The sequence below is a fragment of the Triticum urartu genome, chromosome 6 (genome assembly GCF_003073215.2).
Source record: "Triticum urartu cultivar G1812 chromosome 6, Tu2.1, whole genome shotgun sequence".
Taxonomy (NCBI): Eukaryota; Viridiplantae; Streptophyta; class Magnoliopsida; order Poales; family Poaceae; genus Triticum; species Triticum urartu.
The window spans coordinates 17,008,353-17,022,436 of NC_053027.1; the positions used below are offsets into that span (position 1 = coordinate 17,008,353).

At 46.9% G+C, this 14,084-nt stretch overlaps 1 protein-coding gene across 1 annotated transcript; it reads left to right on the plus strand.

Moving 5' to 3' along the window:
- Window positions 1-9,361: 9,361 nt before the first annotated feature.
- Window positions 9,362-10,490, plus strand: LOC125515747 (CASP-like protein 1U1). Its single transcript, XM_048681252.1, has 2 exons — window positions 9,362-9,633; window positions 9,713-10,490. The coding sequence occupies exons 1-2, from the start codon at window positions 9,440-9,442 to the stop codon at window positions 10,362-10,364; spliced, it is 846 nt and encodes a 281-aa protein (XP_048537209.1). The 5' UTR covers window positions 9,362-9,439; the 3' UTR covers window positions 10,365-10,490.
- Window positions 10,491-14,084: the final 3,594 nt, after the last annotated feature.

The following is a 14,084-nucleotide window of genomic DNA, read 5'->3' on the forward strand; positions in this document are numbered from 1 at the left end:
GAACATATGGATCAACTGTCAAATATATGAGTGCCGAAATATATGAAATGGTGGAATGAATGAAACAATATTGATGGGATACACTAACGGCCTAGCAAAGAAGCCCTTCAGTGGAATGGACGTCCACTGGCTGGCAGTTGCACTAAGCCCATCAATGGTAGAGTCTCCATGCGGTGGGGCAGGCTTCCCTACATGGCAGACCACTAACGGGCATCTTGGGCTCATTAGTTGTGCTTACTTTCCACTCACAGGTGAGCGCCTGTAAGTGGAGGGTACAAAGGTTAGTGATGCAGGCTTAAACTTGTCAGTGGAGGGGGTTTAAGCGCCCGTCACTGTAGGGGTTTAAACTTTTATGATGTATGTTTGTGTATCGATTAGGTAGTTAGGTAAGTTGAAACAAATAAACTAAGCGGTTGGTATACTTGCTAGAATTTAGTAGCCCTTGCTCTAGATTCCATGACCTTCAAATGTAGTTTTATCTTTCATTGATCAATATAAATGTAGGAAGCAACAATTCATTTCAAGTATTTTCTTCTCGAATACAATTCATGTCAAGTATCGATCATGTCGTGTTTCGTGTTGGAAGGGATGGGACCAGTGACAGCAGGTGGTGTTTCGTGTCGGAGGAGCGGCGTGGCATCTGGCACATCGACAACGGCGGGTCTCAGCGGCATGGAGCAGCGGGGTCTCGCCGGTGGGCGTGTGATGATGGACGAGCGCAGGATGGTGGCGTTGTCTGGCGTCGTGGTGGCGTCAACGGCAGCTAGACCGGACAAGGTAGATGCAGCAGTACACCACTGAAGATGGATTAGTGGCAGGTGGCTGCGGCGGCCTCATACCCGGCAGGCATCCTGGTTGAGGAATGCGTCAGACTGGTGGGTGCCCCATACCCGGCAGGTGTCCTGGTTGGGACCTCAGGTCTTAGATGTTAGGTTTGGCTGCGAGGTCTGTTTGGTATTAGGCCCAGACTATCAGCATCCCTACATCAACTGGATAGGAGTAGCGACAGATGTTGCCTAGACGGTGGCTTTAGTCTTACTATTATATGACTTTGTAAGGTCTTGTGTGAATAATTAATAAAGTGGCTGCATGTATCGTCCAGATGCAGAGGCCGGGGGTCCTCCTCCATTTCTAAAAAAAATGTGAAGTATCAATCGTTTCAATTGTACATGCTAAATAATAGACGTTTACACAAACCCTTTGGTTAGTAAATATCTATTGTTTTATTCCAAATGTTAGGTGTATCGTTTTGCAAATAAAATGGAGAGTCAATGTTAAGTTGTGCATCCACTGGATATTGTTAAACCCTATACCTTCTTTTAAAGTAAGTGAATGTAGATAGGCCTTTTTCCAATGTGGCCTGCTGAGTACCCTGCGCACTCATTACTAAATTTGCAAGTCGGAAATTGGCAGTTGGAGTATCAGGGTTACAACCGCACTTAAGCCTTTACCGAAAAAAAAATTTACCCCGCTTTATATATAAAGCAAACCACTGAAGTCACAAGGTCCAACAAAGGTTGCAGCGCAAACACACACACACACACACACACACGCCACGCATGAGGTAGCACAACACAAGGTACAAACAGGTTCTGCTGATGGCACAACTCAACAAGTCCAAAAAATAAAATACAAGTGACAGCACAGTAGGTGAAGATCTAATCCAGCTCTGATGGTGGAGGAGGAAGCGGCGGCGCCAAACAGAGAGCCATCGCGCAAAGATTAACAATGATGGTGTTGCACTCAAGCCTTTGCTGTGGGCTTTCATCGGAACTTCTTGTTTTGGGTAAAGCTGTAGACTTTCAATCCAGCTACCACCTTGTGGTTAGTGTAGATCATATTTTGTCAACCCAGTTACCACCTTGTGGATAGTGTTAGAAAATATGCAATAGACTATTGCAGAAAAGTATATGGGGAACGCGATGTTTTGTTAAAGAGGTCCTCGGCCATAAGCCCTGGAGGCCACCTGACAGTGCTTCAACCACACCCATCACAGCTGGTCCGGCCACCACTGCCACGGGCGCCCGGACCGCCCCTTTTGTGATCTCTGTCTTATAGCTAATTTATGCGGTGAGCTTGTATATAATAGTCCCGGGTTACACTGGTCCGACTCAAACACCTAACCCGCTGCATACTTCAAATCTATCTGTAACGCAATACACATATTTGACACAATTTTAACACTCCGCCTTGGTGAATATGTCATCACCATTTTGAAGTCGTCATCTTTGCGCGAACACGTGTGTATGATTAGATTTGGGTTTTCTACAGTTTGGTCACTCGTAAGAGCCGGCCACTAAGCCCTCCACCTTGGAGTTGGTCGCCTTGACTGATATGATCGCCATTGCTGGCTCCTCATCAGCTCCATCTTCAGCACAGCTTGCTTGCATCTTGTACAAATATTTCTTGGTCCTCCTTCCCTTCATTATGACGTTCTTGTCCATCTTGATCATCAGGGCCTTCTTGTACCTGTCCACCTTGTAGACCTAACCATCGCCATGAAGTTTATCAAGCGGAATTTTCTTCGAACCTTTGGCACGTGTCTAAGATTCTTAGCACATATTCAACACCATTTCCATACTTGATTTTGACATCTCCAATGCTCACAATGAGTCGAGGCACATCACCACCTTTAAAGACTACTCGGTGTCACATGATAAGAACTCGTCGTATCTAATAACCACACTTCATAGGACTGCTCGCATGATAGCGTAAGCATGTCACCATCAAAATGACTGGTTGAGGAAGCCACCACTGTGGATGATCCATTAATCTTCTTCCACTTTGGGCAGGCCCTCCTTACATGACCAAAATCCTAACAATGAAACCACTACGGACCCTTCTTCTTCCTCGGCTTGTCATTCTCCTTTCTGCCATCTTGATTATACCTGGTCGCGAGGCCCACACTTTTGCTGCTTCCAGCACCTTCGGCACAACTTTTCTTCTCGTTTGTACGATATATAACAGTGCTGTCGTAATCTCTCTTGCAACAACAGTAGTCTCCCCATATGTTAGAGCAGTGCTCAAGTTTGCATAGGACCGCGGTAACGAAACCAATCAAAGTAATTGCGCTTCCTCATCCCCCGTTGAATCTAGCCAAGGTAGGTCCGCTAATACTTGATTGAAGTTTGAAGACATTGATGTGCTCAGTAAGGTAGACAAATAAATGTTTTTCATATACAACTTGCATCTTCTGTCCAAATAATACGCGATAGATAATTGCAGAAAAGTAGACGAGACACATGATATTTTTTAAGGAGGTTCACCATTGTGGCTAATCTGCGGGCATGTTAAAGTCACACCTCCCCATGTAGTAATCATATTATACAAGTCGACGATAAGCCCTCAAGGCCACCAGATAGCGTTCCGACCACCTTCGCCATGGCCTGTTTGGCCACCCCTGCAAAGGGCGCCCGGACCGTCCCTCTCATGATCTTTGTCTTGGCCTAAATTATGTTCAGTCTATTTTGGCAACCCGCAGTGACCTTATATAATAACCTCAGGTTACCCATGTCCCACTCAAACACCTAACTCTCTGCGTACTCCAAGTCTAAGTGTAGGATAATACACATATTAGACACAACTTTAATAGGTAGGTTGAAGCAAACATACTTTGTGTTATCTGTACTAGCTCGAATTTATTTGTAGCCCTTGCTCCAGATTATGTGATATTCAGATGTAGTTGGATCCACATATTTGTTTTTATCTTTCAGTTGGTAAAATATTTTCTTTTCTCACCATTATATATACTGGTTGAAAGTGTACCATCAAGAAAATTGTCTTTTACTAAATTTGTTTGGGTTTATTAGTCCCATCGTATTTTGGGTCAAAGTTTAACCACATATTTAACTAGCAAAATGTTAACCCATGTCACAAAAGGTTATATTATTTGATTGAATTTGAATGTATTTTTCAATGATATTGTTTTTGCTACATATAATTTATATTTTATTACTTATAAATATGACCCAAAATACGAGGGGACTAGTAAACCAGGAGGGAGGTAGTAGTTTATAATTTGAGTTACATGTTTTTGAATTATTGTCTCATTATGCCACAGATATTAATTACAGGATGCATTGTGTAACATCTAACAAAACTTGTTTGGGATTAATTTGGAGCTCTACGAATAGACATTAGACTATTAAACATGTTTTGTTTAGTATACCCAGTACACAGGTCAGCTAATGCATGCCGGTAACTATTAAGTGACTTAATCAAGCACAAAAAAAGAGAACGAAAATACCCACGCGAATCTCCAGGTAAAATCAATGACATACGACTTAGATGTGCAATATTTAGGGCACATCTAGATGTGCTTTAGCAAAACTGATTTTTTAAAGAGAAAAATGCAAGTACTATTCGCTTTGATTTGGGACTGTTAGGCCGCCTAGCCAAAACTCTAATACGAAGACAGAGAGGGAAACATTATCTTAGGTGGCACTAAGGCCGACATATTCTCTTTTTTGGAAGGGACTGGTGAAGGTCAAGTCCTTGTTTTTTATTCAATAGACAGAGGATCTTTTGTCGCTGTTGATGGGCAATTGATGGATTTTTGGAAAGATGCCTGGTTGGGTGATACCCCATTGTCTCTTCAATACCCGTCTCTTTATAATATTGCGCGGAGGAAAGATCCTTCTGTAGCAGCTGTCCTTGAGGCAAGTCCATTAAATATTCAGTTCCTTATAGCTCTGACCGGTGATAAATTGAGTTCTTAGGTTCATTTAGTGTGTAGGTTGATGTCATTCAACCTAACACAAGTGCAGATTATATTTAGATGCAAATTGAATACAAATGGTGTTTACATAGATTTTGTCGCACAAGTAATATTTGGAAAACAGAAGTACCAACAAAAATAAAAATATTCCTATGGTTCTTGCATCGGGGTGTAATCTTCACTAAGGATCATATTACGAAAAGAATTGGCAGTGCTGCAACAAATATTATTTTTGCGATCAGGAGGACAACATTGAAGTCTATTCCTCTTCCGTCCTTTTGCCTCCATAATTTGGTCTACAATTTACCACCTCTCGCTAGTATCACACAAATTGTTCCGAATCTGGTTGGGGGATGTGAACCAAACTTTAAAGGGATATATCAATGTGGGAGTATGTGTCTTTTTATGGACAATTTGGAATTGTCGGAACGAATTTTTTTTAACAAAACAACTCTTCCAAAATATTTGCAGGTCATCTTGAGGGTTGTCGCTTTGATCCATATGTGATCCTTACTTCAGCGCGTGGACACGCAGGAGCGCACTGCTATTGTGTGCAACCGTGTTGAGATGGTAGCAGATGGTTTACTCACCGATTTTGATAGCGAGTCAATAATGGGTATGTGTTTGAGCCATGTAATCCTGTTATTGTGCCTTGCGGCTCATTTTGTCCCATGTTTGAGTGGTTTCGACTTTGGATGATGAATACTTTCTTTTAATAGTTATGGTAGTGTGCATCGTAATGATGCAGAAGCAAGGGGTAAACCTCCTTTTTGAAAGAAAAAATAAGTTAATGAGCCATTTTGTTGGTAATTAATTTCGTTGGAATGTGCAAAAGATAAAGTATCCCAATTGGGCAACCGATCTGCGCTTGTGTCAGTCACCCGCCATGGACACACGTGCCTCCATGTGGGCCCACATAGTGATCAATCCTCATGAGAGACGTCACTCGCACCTCCATCTAAGGCCATTCATAGTGGAGAGTAATTGAGACTAGTATCATGCATACAACATCAGTATATGTTTCTATCTTCATATTGCAAAGTAGCATAGATGGTTGCATTTAATTATTAGCCTGTAGATTCATTTTTTAGGGGAAGCACCATGTGATGTTTTTTTTGCGGGGCAGAAGCACTATGTATGTTACCATCATCATCTCTTTCTTAATTTAATACTATGTCATGCCACTAATACTCCCGCTATAACTAGTCCCGGGCTCTCTCCTCTTCTTCCCTACACTCCTCCCGAATCAGGCTCCACTCTGTGTGTGTGTGTGTGTCCCCAGCAGCCCCTGTTGCAAGCAGCGGCCACCGCTGTGTCTGGCCCTGCAACGTGACCATTTGCTGCTTGAAGGCCCGAGGGCAATGCTGCTAGGCCGGTCATCTGCGTCATTGGCTGGTGATCGCGCAATGCTGCAACGATTGGACTTCGTTTATTGCGAGCGTTGAGGCGCTTTGCTATGAGAGGTGCCAGGAAGTATGCTATGAAGGTGACCAACAGAGTTGGAACCGTTGACGGCGGGAGCTGCAATGCTGAGGTACGACTGTCGGTGACAGTGTTGTGAGTAGTGCCTCCAGGCTGTGTGACAGCGCAATGATGCTGTGAGTCCGTTTGACACTGCTACGAGAGGCGCACCATGGCGCTATGACTAGCGGGAGGCGAGCCGGCCATGCTTCGACTAACGTGCGATGATGTTGTGACCGGTGTGTGAGGATATTGCAACGAACGAGCGACGTGTGCAGATGTTGCGACCTGCACAAGGCAAGCCGGTGGCGCCGCAACTGGCACACATCGATGATGTGATTGGCACACGGAGATGCTACCAGCGACGTGCATCGATGCTATGACCGGTGTGAGGTGAGCCGGTGGCGCTACGATGCTGCAATCGGCACGCGGCGAGCCGGTGATGCTTCGATGAAGGGTGGCAATGCTTTGAACAGTCTTCGGTGATGCTTTTGTCAGCAAACCTGAGCAGAGGGAGTAGTAGAGGGTGCACATCGTACCATGAATAATGCTTTGTATTTGTAGTTACTGTTGAGTATATTGATTAGATTGGAAACGTAGGTTAGACTAGAAAATATTCTGGCTTGCCTTGTACTGCAAGTAAATCATGTACTCTTATATATATGCCCACGAGGCTCAAGCAATACAATGCATTATTCCATCAAATCCCTCTCTCCCTTTTAACATGGTATCAGTTTCCGGATACTAAACCCTAGCTGCCGCCGCTTCCGCACCCGCGCGCCGCCCCGGGGCGGGCGACCTCCATGACCGCCGCCAGGGGCAGCGCCGTCTGTACCTAGAGTTCGTCTGCCGGTCGTGTTGATCGGCTTCCCTAAATAGTCTTTTTTCTCGATCACTTGATTCGGATTTCCTCTCGCGCCGGTCGTCTTTATCGACATTTTTTGTTTTGGTTTTCCGATCCGTAGGTCGGTTTGCGTCGCCCACCACCCCGTCGGTCTACTACATGCCTCTCCTCCAACCTCATCGGCGACAACACCAGCCATCTTCAACAACGCAGTCTTATGCGGCCCGCGGCGCTCGTGCCTGCCGCCCGCGCGCATCCGTCTTCTGGTGCGGCAAGTGGTGCTCGCGCCCATCGTCCGCGCGCATCCGTCCTCCTGTCCTCGTGTTGTTCTCCATGTTTGGGAGTCCTCCACCGGTTGCCTCGTGGCGCTTCTTCGTGTGCGATGTGCCCCGTTGGCATGCACCTGGTTGGATTCACTCCAGGATCCAGATTGGCATCCACGTTCTGCCCTGCAACTGGATGGCTGCAGGCCACACGCCGTGTTGGCTATTCGCGGCTGTAAGCGTCCGGCTTGGCTTCTCCAACGCCTGCGCAAGGAGGCTGGTTGCACGCGTCTTTGATGTCCGGCCGCACGACGCATGCCGCACATCGTCTCGTGGTTCTCTCCGCGACTGCACCAACCCACATGTTGCCGCTGCATCGCCTCTTCAGATCGTAGTGCCACAGCTCGCGGCTCACTGCTGTCCCGGGGCCGTCTGTTTGAGGTCGTCCCGTAGCTGCATCGACTCTCGCGCCGCCACTTCATCGCCCCGCTGGGCCGTAGTGAACGTGGCACGCGATTCCTGCCGTCGTCCTGAGGTCTTCCCCGCCGTCGCCTCGACCTGCGCGCTACCGCTGTGTCGCCTCTTCAGGCGTAGCGCCGCGGCACGCGGTCCACTCGCCGACCACGAGCGTTGACTTGTACGTGGTATGTGTCGCGCTGTCTTCCTAGTCGCGAGAATACCACCGTCCGCGCTGGTCTTCGTCACGCTGTCGGGTTCTTCCTCGCCTACTTCGAGCACCGCCGCCGTGCTTCTGACCTAGCCGCCGCCGCGCCGCCGACGCCACTCTTCTTTTCAGTTCATGGCGACTACCTCGACACCGGCCACCCTGACTCGACATCAACCACGGCTTCCCTCGCACGGCTACCTCAACCACGGCTACACCACCCTACGCTCTCGGCTACATCGACATCGGCAGAAAGGGCTACCGCCTTGCTTGAGCAACCTCGTCGGTTTCCACTCCAGCCACGACTTCGCGATGCATCGACCGTTATGACTGTGGGAATGTGTTCATTGGCTTGCTTTCGGATTCTTCTCCAGTCTCACCGTCTGCGTCGCTACCGTTGTGACTGCGGAGAAATGTTGAGTATATTGATTAGATTGGAAACATATGTTAGACTAGGAAATATTCTGGCTTGCCTTGTACTTCAAGTAGATCATGTACTCCTATATATATGCCCACGAGGCTCAAGCAATACAATGAACTATTCCACCAAATATCTCTCTCCCTTCTAACTTCTAACAGTTACTGCCTGTGCTTTCCAAGGAGTGTGATACCTTCTCCGCCACATCGTTCCTCCCTCCCCCTTCACACGCTATCTCCCTGCTAGTCGGTGAAATTTTGGTGATGCAGGCAAACAGTATCCGCGAGCGTCCGCAAAACCGAAAACAAATTAAACATTGTTACTTTAATATAACAGTGCAAGGCTTCTTTTTTTATCTCTCAGACATCCGCAGACTCGCGAACGCTTGTCCGCTTGCATGCCTACTTTGGCAGAATAGTGATCTAAGAGCAAAGGGTCTGTTTGGATTGCAGCTGCCGCCTGTCCTGCCAATTTTTCGGTTGTTGAGTGCTACCACAGCTTCCGTTTTGATCAGCGCCGAAGAATGGGAACCACGCGAATTGTTCGGCAAGCCTGTTCAGATTTTGCGCCCATGAGTTGGCGAGATCGTGGCGGCGAAAACCTTCGCCAAATTTTTGGTGTGCCTATTTTGGCTGGGCTTGCTGTGTGTTATCCAGACAAACCCTAAAAATCATTGGATTCATGAGTCATGACACTGGTGCTTAATGAATTTCATATTGTTGGCCTAACAGGTGCCTGTGTCCCACAGATTATTATTTTTATTGGTAAGTCCAACTACCCTCTATTCAGAAGATTTCTTTTTGTTTGCCATACCAAACTATAAATCCAACCGACAACTATGACAGCATACTAAAGTCGATATATAGAAGTGCCGTTCAAAAAAAAAAGTCGATATAAGTGTACCATTGGCATGTACTAGTATATGTTTGCTGTTGAGATAATGGAGGTTAATGACATTATAGTCGAGACATGGCTACTATTTAGGATTCTTTGACCTCCTGTCTGACACTCTGAGGTGGAGCACGTCCGTCCTCGATCTATTCAGCCTTGGTTGCCCTCCAATCAATCATACATGGGGGGTGGGAGCAACTCCGGCAAGCCTGGCGCGTCAGAGGCGTTGAGCCTCGTGTTCCGCATCGCGACGGTGGGGCTGTCGCTGGCGTCGGCGATCACGACGGCGGCCTCGACGCAGAGCCAGTGCGTCCACGAGGACTGCAACGGCGAGGCGACCGCCACCGTCTCCTTCGGCAACTACAACTCCTTCAAGTAAGTCATTATACTTGTCCATGGACCACGCATGCACGGTCGTTTCACTTCTCAAGTTAAAGTACGATTCTTGATGCAGGTACTCGGCGCTGGCCGACCTGCTGTCGGCGGTGCTGCAGGGCGTGGCGATCTGCCTGGAGGTGGCGAGGAAGGAGAAGGCAGCCAAGGTCGTGGAGCTCATCGACAAGCTCCTGCTGGCGCTCACGTCGACGTCAGCGGCGCTGCTGCTGGCCGTCGACGACATCACCTCCTGCGGGTCACCTCGCGGTGGCGGGCGCCGGCGCAGCAGACGCTTCTGCACCCAGGCCGGCAGGTTCTGCGGGAAGATCCGAGCGTCGTCGGCCTTGTCCCTCGTCGCCGCAGTTTCCGTCTCCGTCACCGTCTACACCAGGCACGTCCCGGTAAGTGTTAGGCTTACGCCACGGCCACGGGCTTCGCCCCCAGTCGGGGAAATTCCAATGAAAGGAGACACATCACCGCCACCAAGTGTTAAGCCGCAACCGCCAAAACCGGAATCACCTACCGGAACCTGCACAAAAATTGGGACCCCACCGCCACCGGTGATCCCTCTGCCGTGCGGCGGATGCACGACGCTGACAATCCCGCAAGGCTGCGAGATCGCCGAGCGGGTGGTCTCCCCGCCGTGCTGCGGATGCCCGAGGCGGACGATCCCGCAAGGCTGCCAGAACCCTGAGCCATGCGGCGCATTATGTGTTTATGCCCATGAATAAAATTATCATCTTATGTTATAGTTTGTCTTTATTTTAGCAGTTTCTTATCTTATTAATTATGTTAGAAAACATATAATAGGAATGTGTGCCATTATGTACTAGTTTTTGTACCAATTAAAGGACCGATTTTGCATTTGCTTGGTTTTTACATCGTTCGACAAGGATGATTATGCGGACGAATATGGTGATGATGCAGGTGACCAAGAAAGCGTAAAACAACTGCTAGCTAGCACAAGTACTCAGACAAGGAGCATGGCAAGAGTAGCAATAAACCATTTAAAGACTGACCTCGTCTGTCGGAATCCAAAATGACCGAGTAGCACTTAGGACTTAAAAAAATTACAGCGTTTTTCCTCCTCGGCATTGGGTGGGGATACTACTGCTAGCCTAATCTACTATGTAAATTGATCCAGGCGGTAGTCCTGCTCAAACATCCGAGCATACTCCATCGCTCGGGAAATGTTTCTGCCCATCTTGACCTACTCGCCGTCATCACCTATGGGACCGACGTTGGTGATGGACTTGATATCAAGGTCGTGGAAGTGAGCATAGCCCAGGCCTAACGAGTGTGTTCCCAAGTAGCCGAGCACATCCACACGTCAATGTGGCTACCAGCTTCTCGGAGATGGTGGGCGAGCTCGAAGAAGTTCCCCAGGGTCGCCTGGTCAGACCAAAGCACAAGGGAGACGCCCTCCATTGCCGACCTAGCAAGAGTGTGCAGCTCCCCAAGCTGCTTGAGCTTGTCTCCCAGGAGGACACGCTGCTGGTGTAATGGGAAGTATCATATACTATTATCATGCATGCATATGATACTAGTATATGATACTACCTCCGTAATGCATAGTACCAGAAGTTAGTATTTTCAGTGGCCTTATTAATTGCCATGCATGACGCAAAGTAGTACAACATTTAATATGATACGGTATCATGATACGATACCACACCCTCTCTTTCCTCGTTTAATTGTATGCCACATCATTCAAAAAATCTAATTGGCATGCATGATATCGCTTATGATACTTTCATTACGACCAGCCTCATAAAATTCAAGCCAAAAGGCCCGGTCTTGCTCGTGGGCAGGATCAGAGTTGCCATTATAATACTGGCATGACTAGGTGGCACTTTTGGGCAAATCGGCGAAGCCAGCTAACGTACACCACACTTGAGTTAGCTCGGCATATGCTTGACGTCCAAAAATACACCGCAAGAGATATGGCTAAGAGAGCAAGTATTTTCTCTGTTCCCAAATATTTGTCTTTCTAGAGATTTCAACAAGTGACTACATGAGAAGCAAAATAAGTGAATCTGAACTTTAAAATACGTCTACATACATTCGTATGTTGTAGTCGTTTGAAATGTTCAGAAAGACAAATATTTAGGAACGGAGGGAGTATAATAGATCCCAGTTAGCTCTTATTGGATACAATCTCAGTTGCCTCCTTTAACTCCCCCTCGGCATTGGTCTGCCGCAACTTGGACTCTTTGATCTCAAGTGCCCGTTTCATTGCCTCCTCGGCTAGGGTATCCTTCTCAGCCTTCAACTGGTACTCTTATGTACACCCGTTGAGGTTGTTCTGGGCGACGACTGCCTAGTCTTGGGCTGCACGACACTCCTGATGCTCCTTTTGGAGTAGGTCAATCGCCTTTTGCGCATCACCCAGGGCATCTTAAACTTGCTTCTCAGCGGTGCGAAGCTGTGCTTCCAGCTCGACCCCAATGTGTGTGGTAATTGTGTCAAACAAATCATTAAAGCGGATTAGGTGGGGACTGGTGCTTTGGTCGAGGGCGGCCTACTCTACACGATTCTTCAGCTCTTCTGCTGCGCTGCCGGCCATCCTGTTCAGTATGGCTTGGAGGCACTAAGCTTCAGTGATTTAACTGTACCTGCACTAGGTTTATGACATGTGGGCCAGCCATCTATTGGTCCCACATGTCGTACACCAAAAGGTGTTGGCCTCACATGTCGTACATCCAAAGGCAGGTGCAATAAGTCACCGAAGTTGCCTCTGGCTTGGAATGTGAGCATGGGAGCAAGGAGCTTGAGAATTTGGGGAACAAGAAGGAGCGCTTGTTGCTGCAATTCCGTCAGTTTTGAGGTTCTTCAAGGAGATGTATCAATCAAGGTGTCTCTCGCTTAAATCTGTTTGACGAGATTGAAAAAAAAAAAGAACAACACAAACTGAACCAACGTCACAAAATCATAAAGAATCAGTACTATGAGAGAGAGCATTTGGGGAGAGAAGGAGGCACATCTTGCAGCAATCTGTATATTTGGACGGTCTGTCTGCAAATAATCAAATGGAGGTACTCGCCACCATCATACAAGTCTATACTTGCCAATTCCCTCGTGTAACCATACATGTATTTCCTGCACCATATCCGTTTTCTTTTTTGAGATAAAACAAGAGATGGACTTATGATGATTTTGCCTCGACATTTATGGAAACACACGAAGAATTGGTCATTACAGGAGTATAGATTGAAGATCGTCAACAGGACATTGAGAAACCACTGGCAGAGATCGCAGAGTGTTAACCATGTGCATAGTTCACTGGCATGAAAGAGGGCGTAGTACACCACAAACACATGACACATTCAGGTCGTACACCACCTAAAGTAGATCTTGAGCCCGGCACTCTCTCGACCTAGTTGCACCAATTTGAATGGGTGCAGACGGCTTACCTCCATACTGTAGCTCTAGAATATGACTTTAGACTGGACCTCAATGTCTTTTTTCGAAGAAAATTCCCAATGCATCTTATTCCGCGGAGGTTGCACCATCTCACTGCCGGTGACACCCATCATCCTCATCATTTTTTTCTCCCCTTCTACACTTGGTCAGTATCCCTCTAGCAACTACATATGATTTGCTGCATGCGAAACTAGTTATCTATATATCAGTGAATGGACATAGCGTGTGGCCTACACATTATTTATTCAACAAAAGTTCACATGCCAGTTGTTGTGGTCATTTACATCAAATGTAGTCTACGCAGGACAAAGTAGTCGACGCATACCAAAGCAAAGGCAAAACACTCATTTTTTTAAGAAGAAACAGCATGAAAGTGTCCTACTACATTTATTAAAGAAGTTACACATGTACGTAAATCAAAAAATTTATTGGTATTGGTTGATTTGCCATTCAGGGTGGAAATAAAATGGATACCACACCAAAACATGTATCTAAGTAAAAAAATGTGATTCTTATTTCCATTCTTTTTATATAACTAATGCAATCAATGTGAAGTCACAAAACCAACCAACCTTTTTTTGTATCGGGCTATCCCTCTTTCCATTACTGAGAACGGAAATACATCGGTCTTACAAGACGGGAACAGGAAGCATGGAGAGGAAGGAAAGCGAGTTCTTTTTTGCGGGAAACTGTCGATCTATTAATCTTCAATCATGGCAGTACAATGAACATCAGAAATAATAAAAATTACATCCAAATTCATAGACCACCTAGCGACGACTACAAGCACTAAAGCGAGTCGAAGGCGCGCCGCCTTTATCGCCCCTTTCTTGCCGGAGCAGGTCACAACTTGTTGTAGTAGACACTCGGGAAGTCGTCGTGCTAAGGTCTCATAGGACAAACGCCCCAAAACAGCAACCGCCGCCGATGAAAAGAATTTTAGATCGGAAGGATCCAACCTGAAGACACAAGAACAAAGACGAATAAAGACCGGATCCGAGCGGATCCACCAAAGACAACCACCGACC

Coding starts and splice junctions, on each gene's coding strand:
- LOC125515747 (XM_048681252.1), top strand. CDS start 9,440: ATGGGGGGTGGGAGCAACTCCGGCAAGCCTGGCGCGTCAGAGGCGTTG. Junction 9,634..9,712: donor GGCAACTACAACTCCTTCAA/GTAAGTCATTAT, acceptor TTCTTGATGCAG/GTACTCGGCGCTGGCCGACC.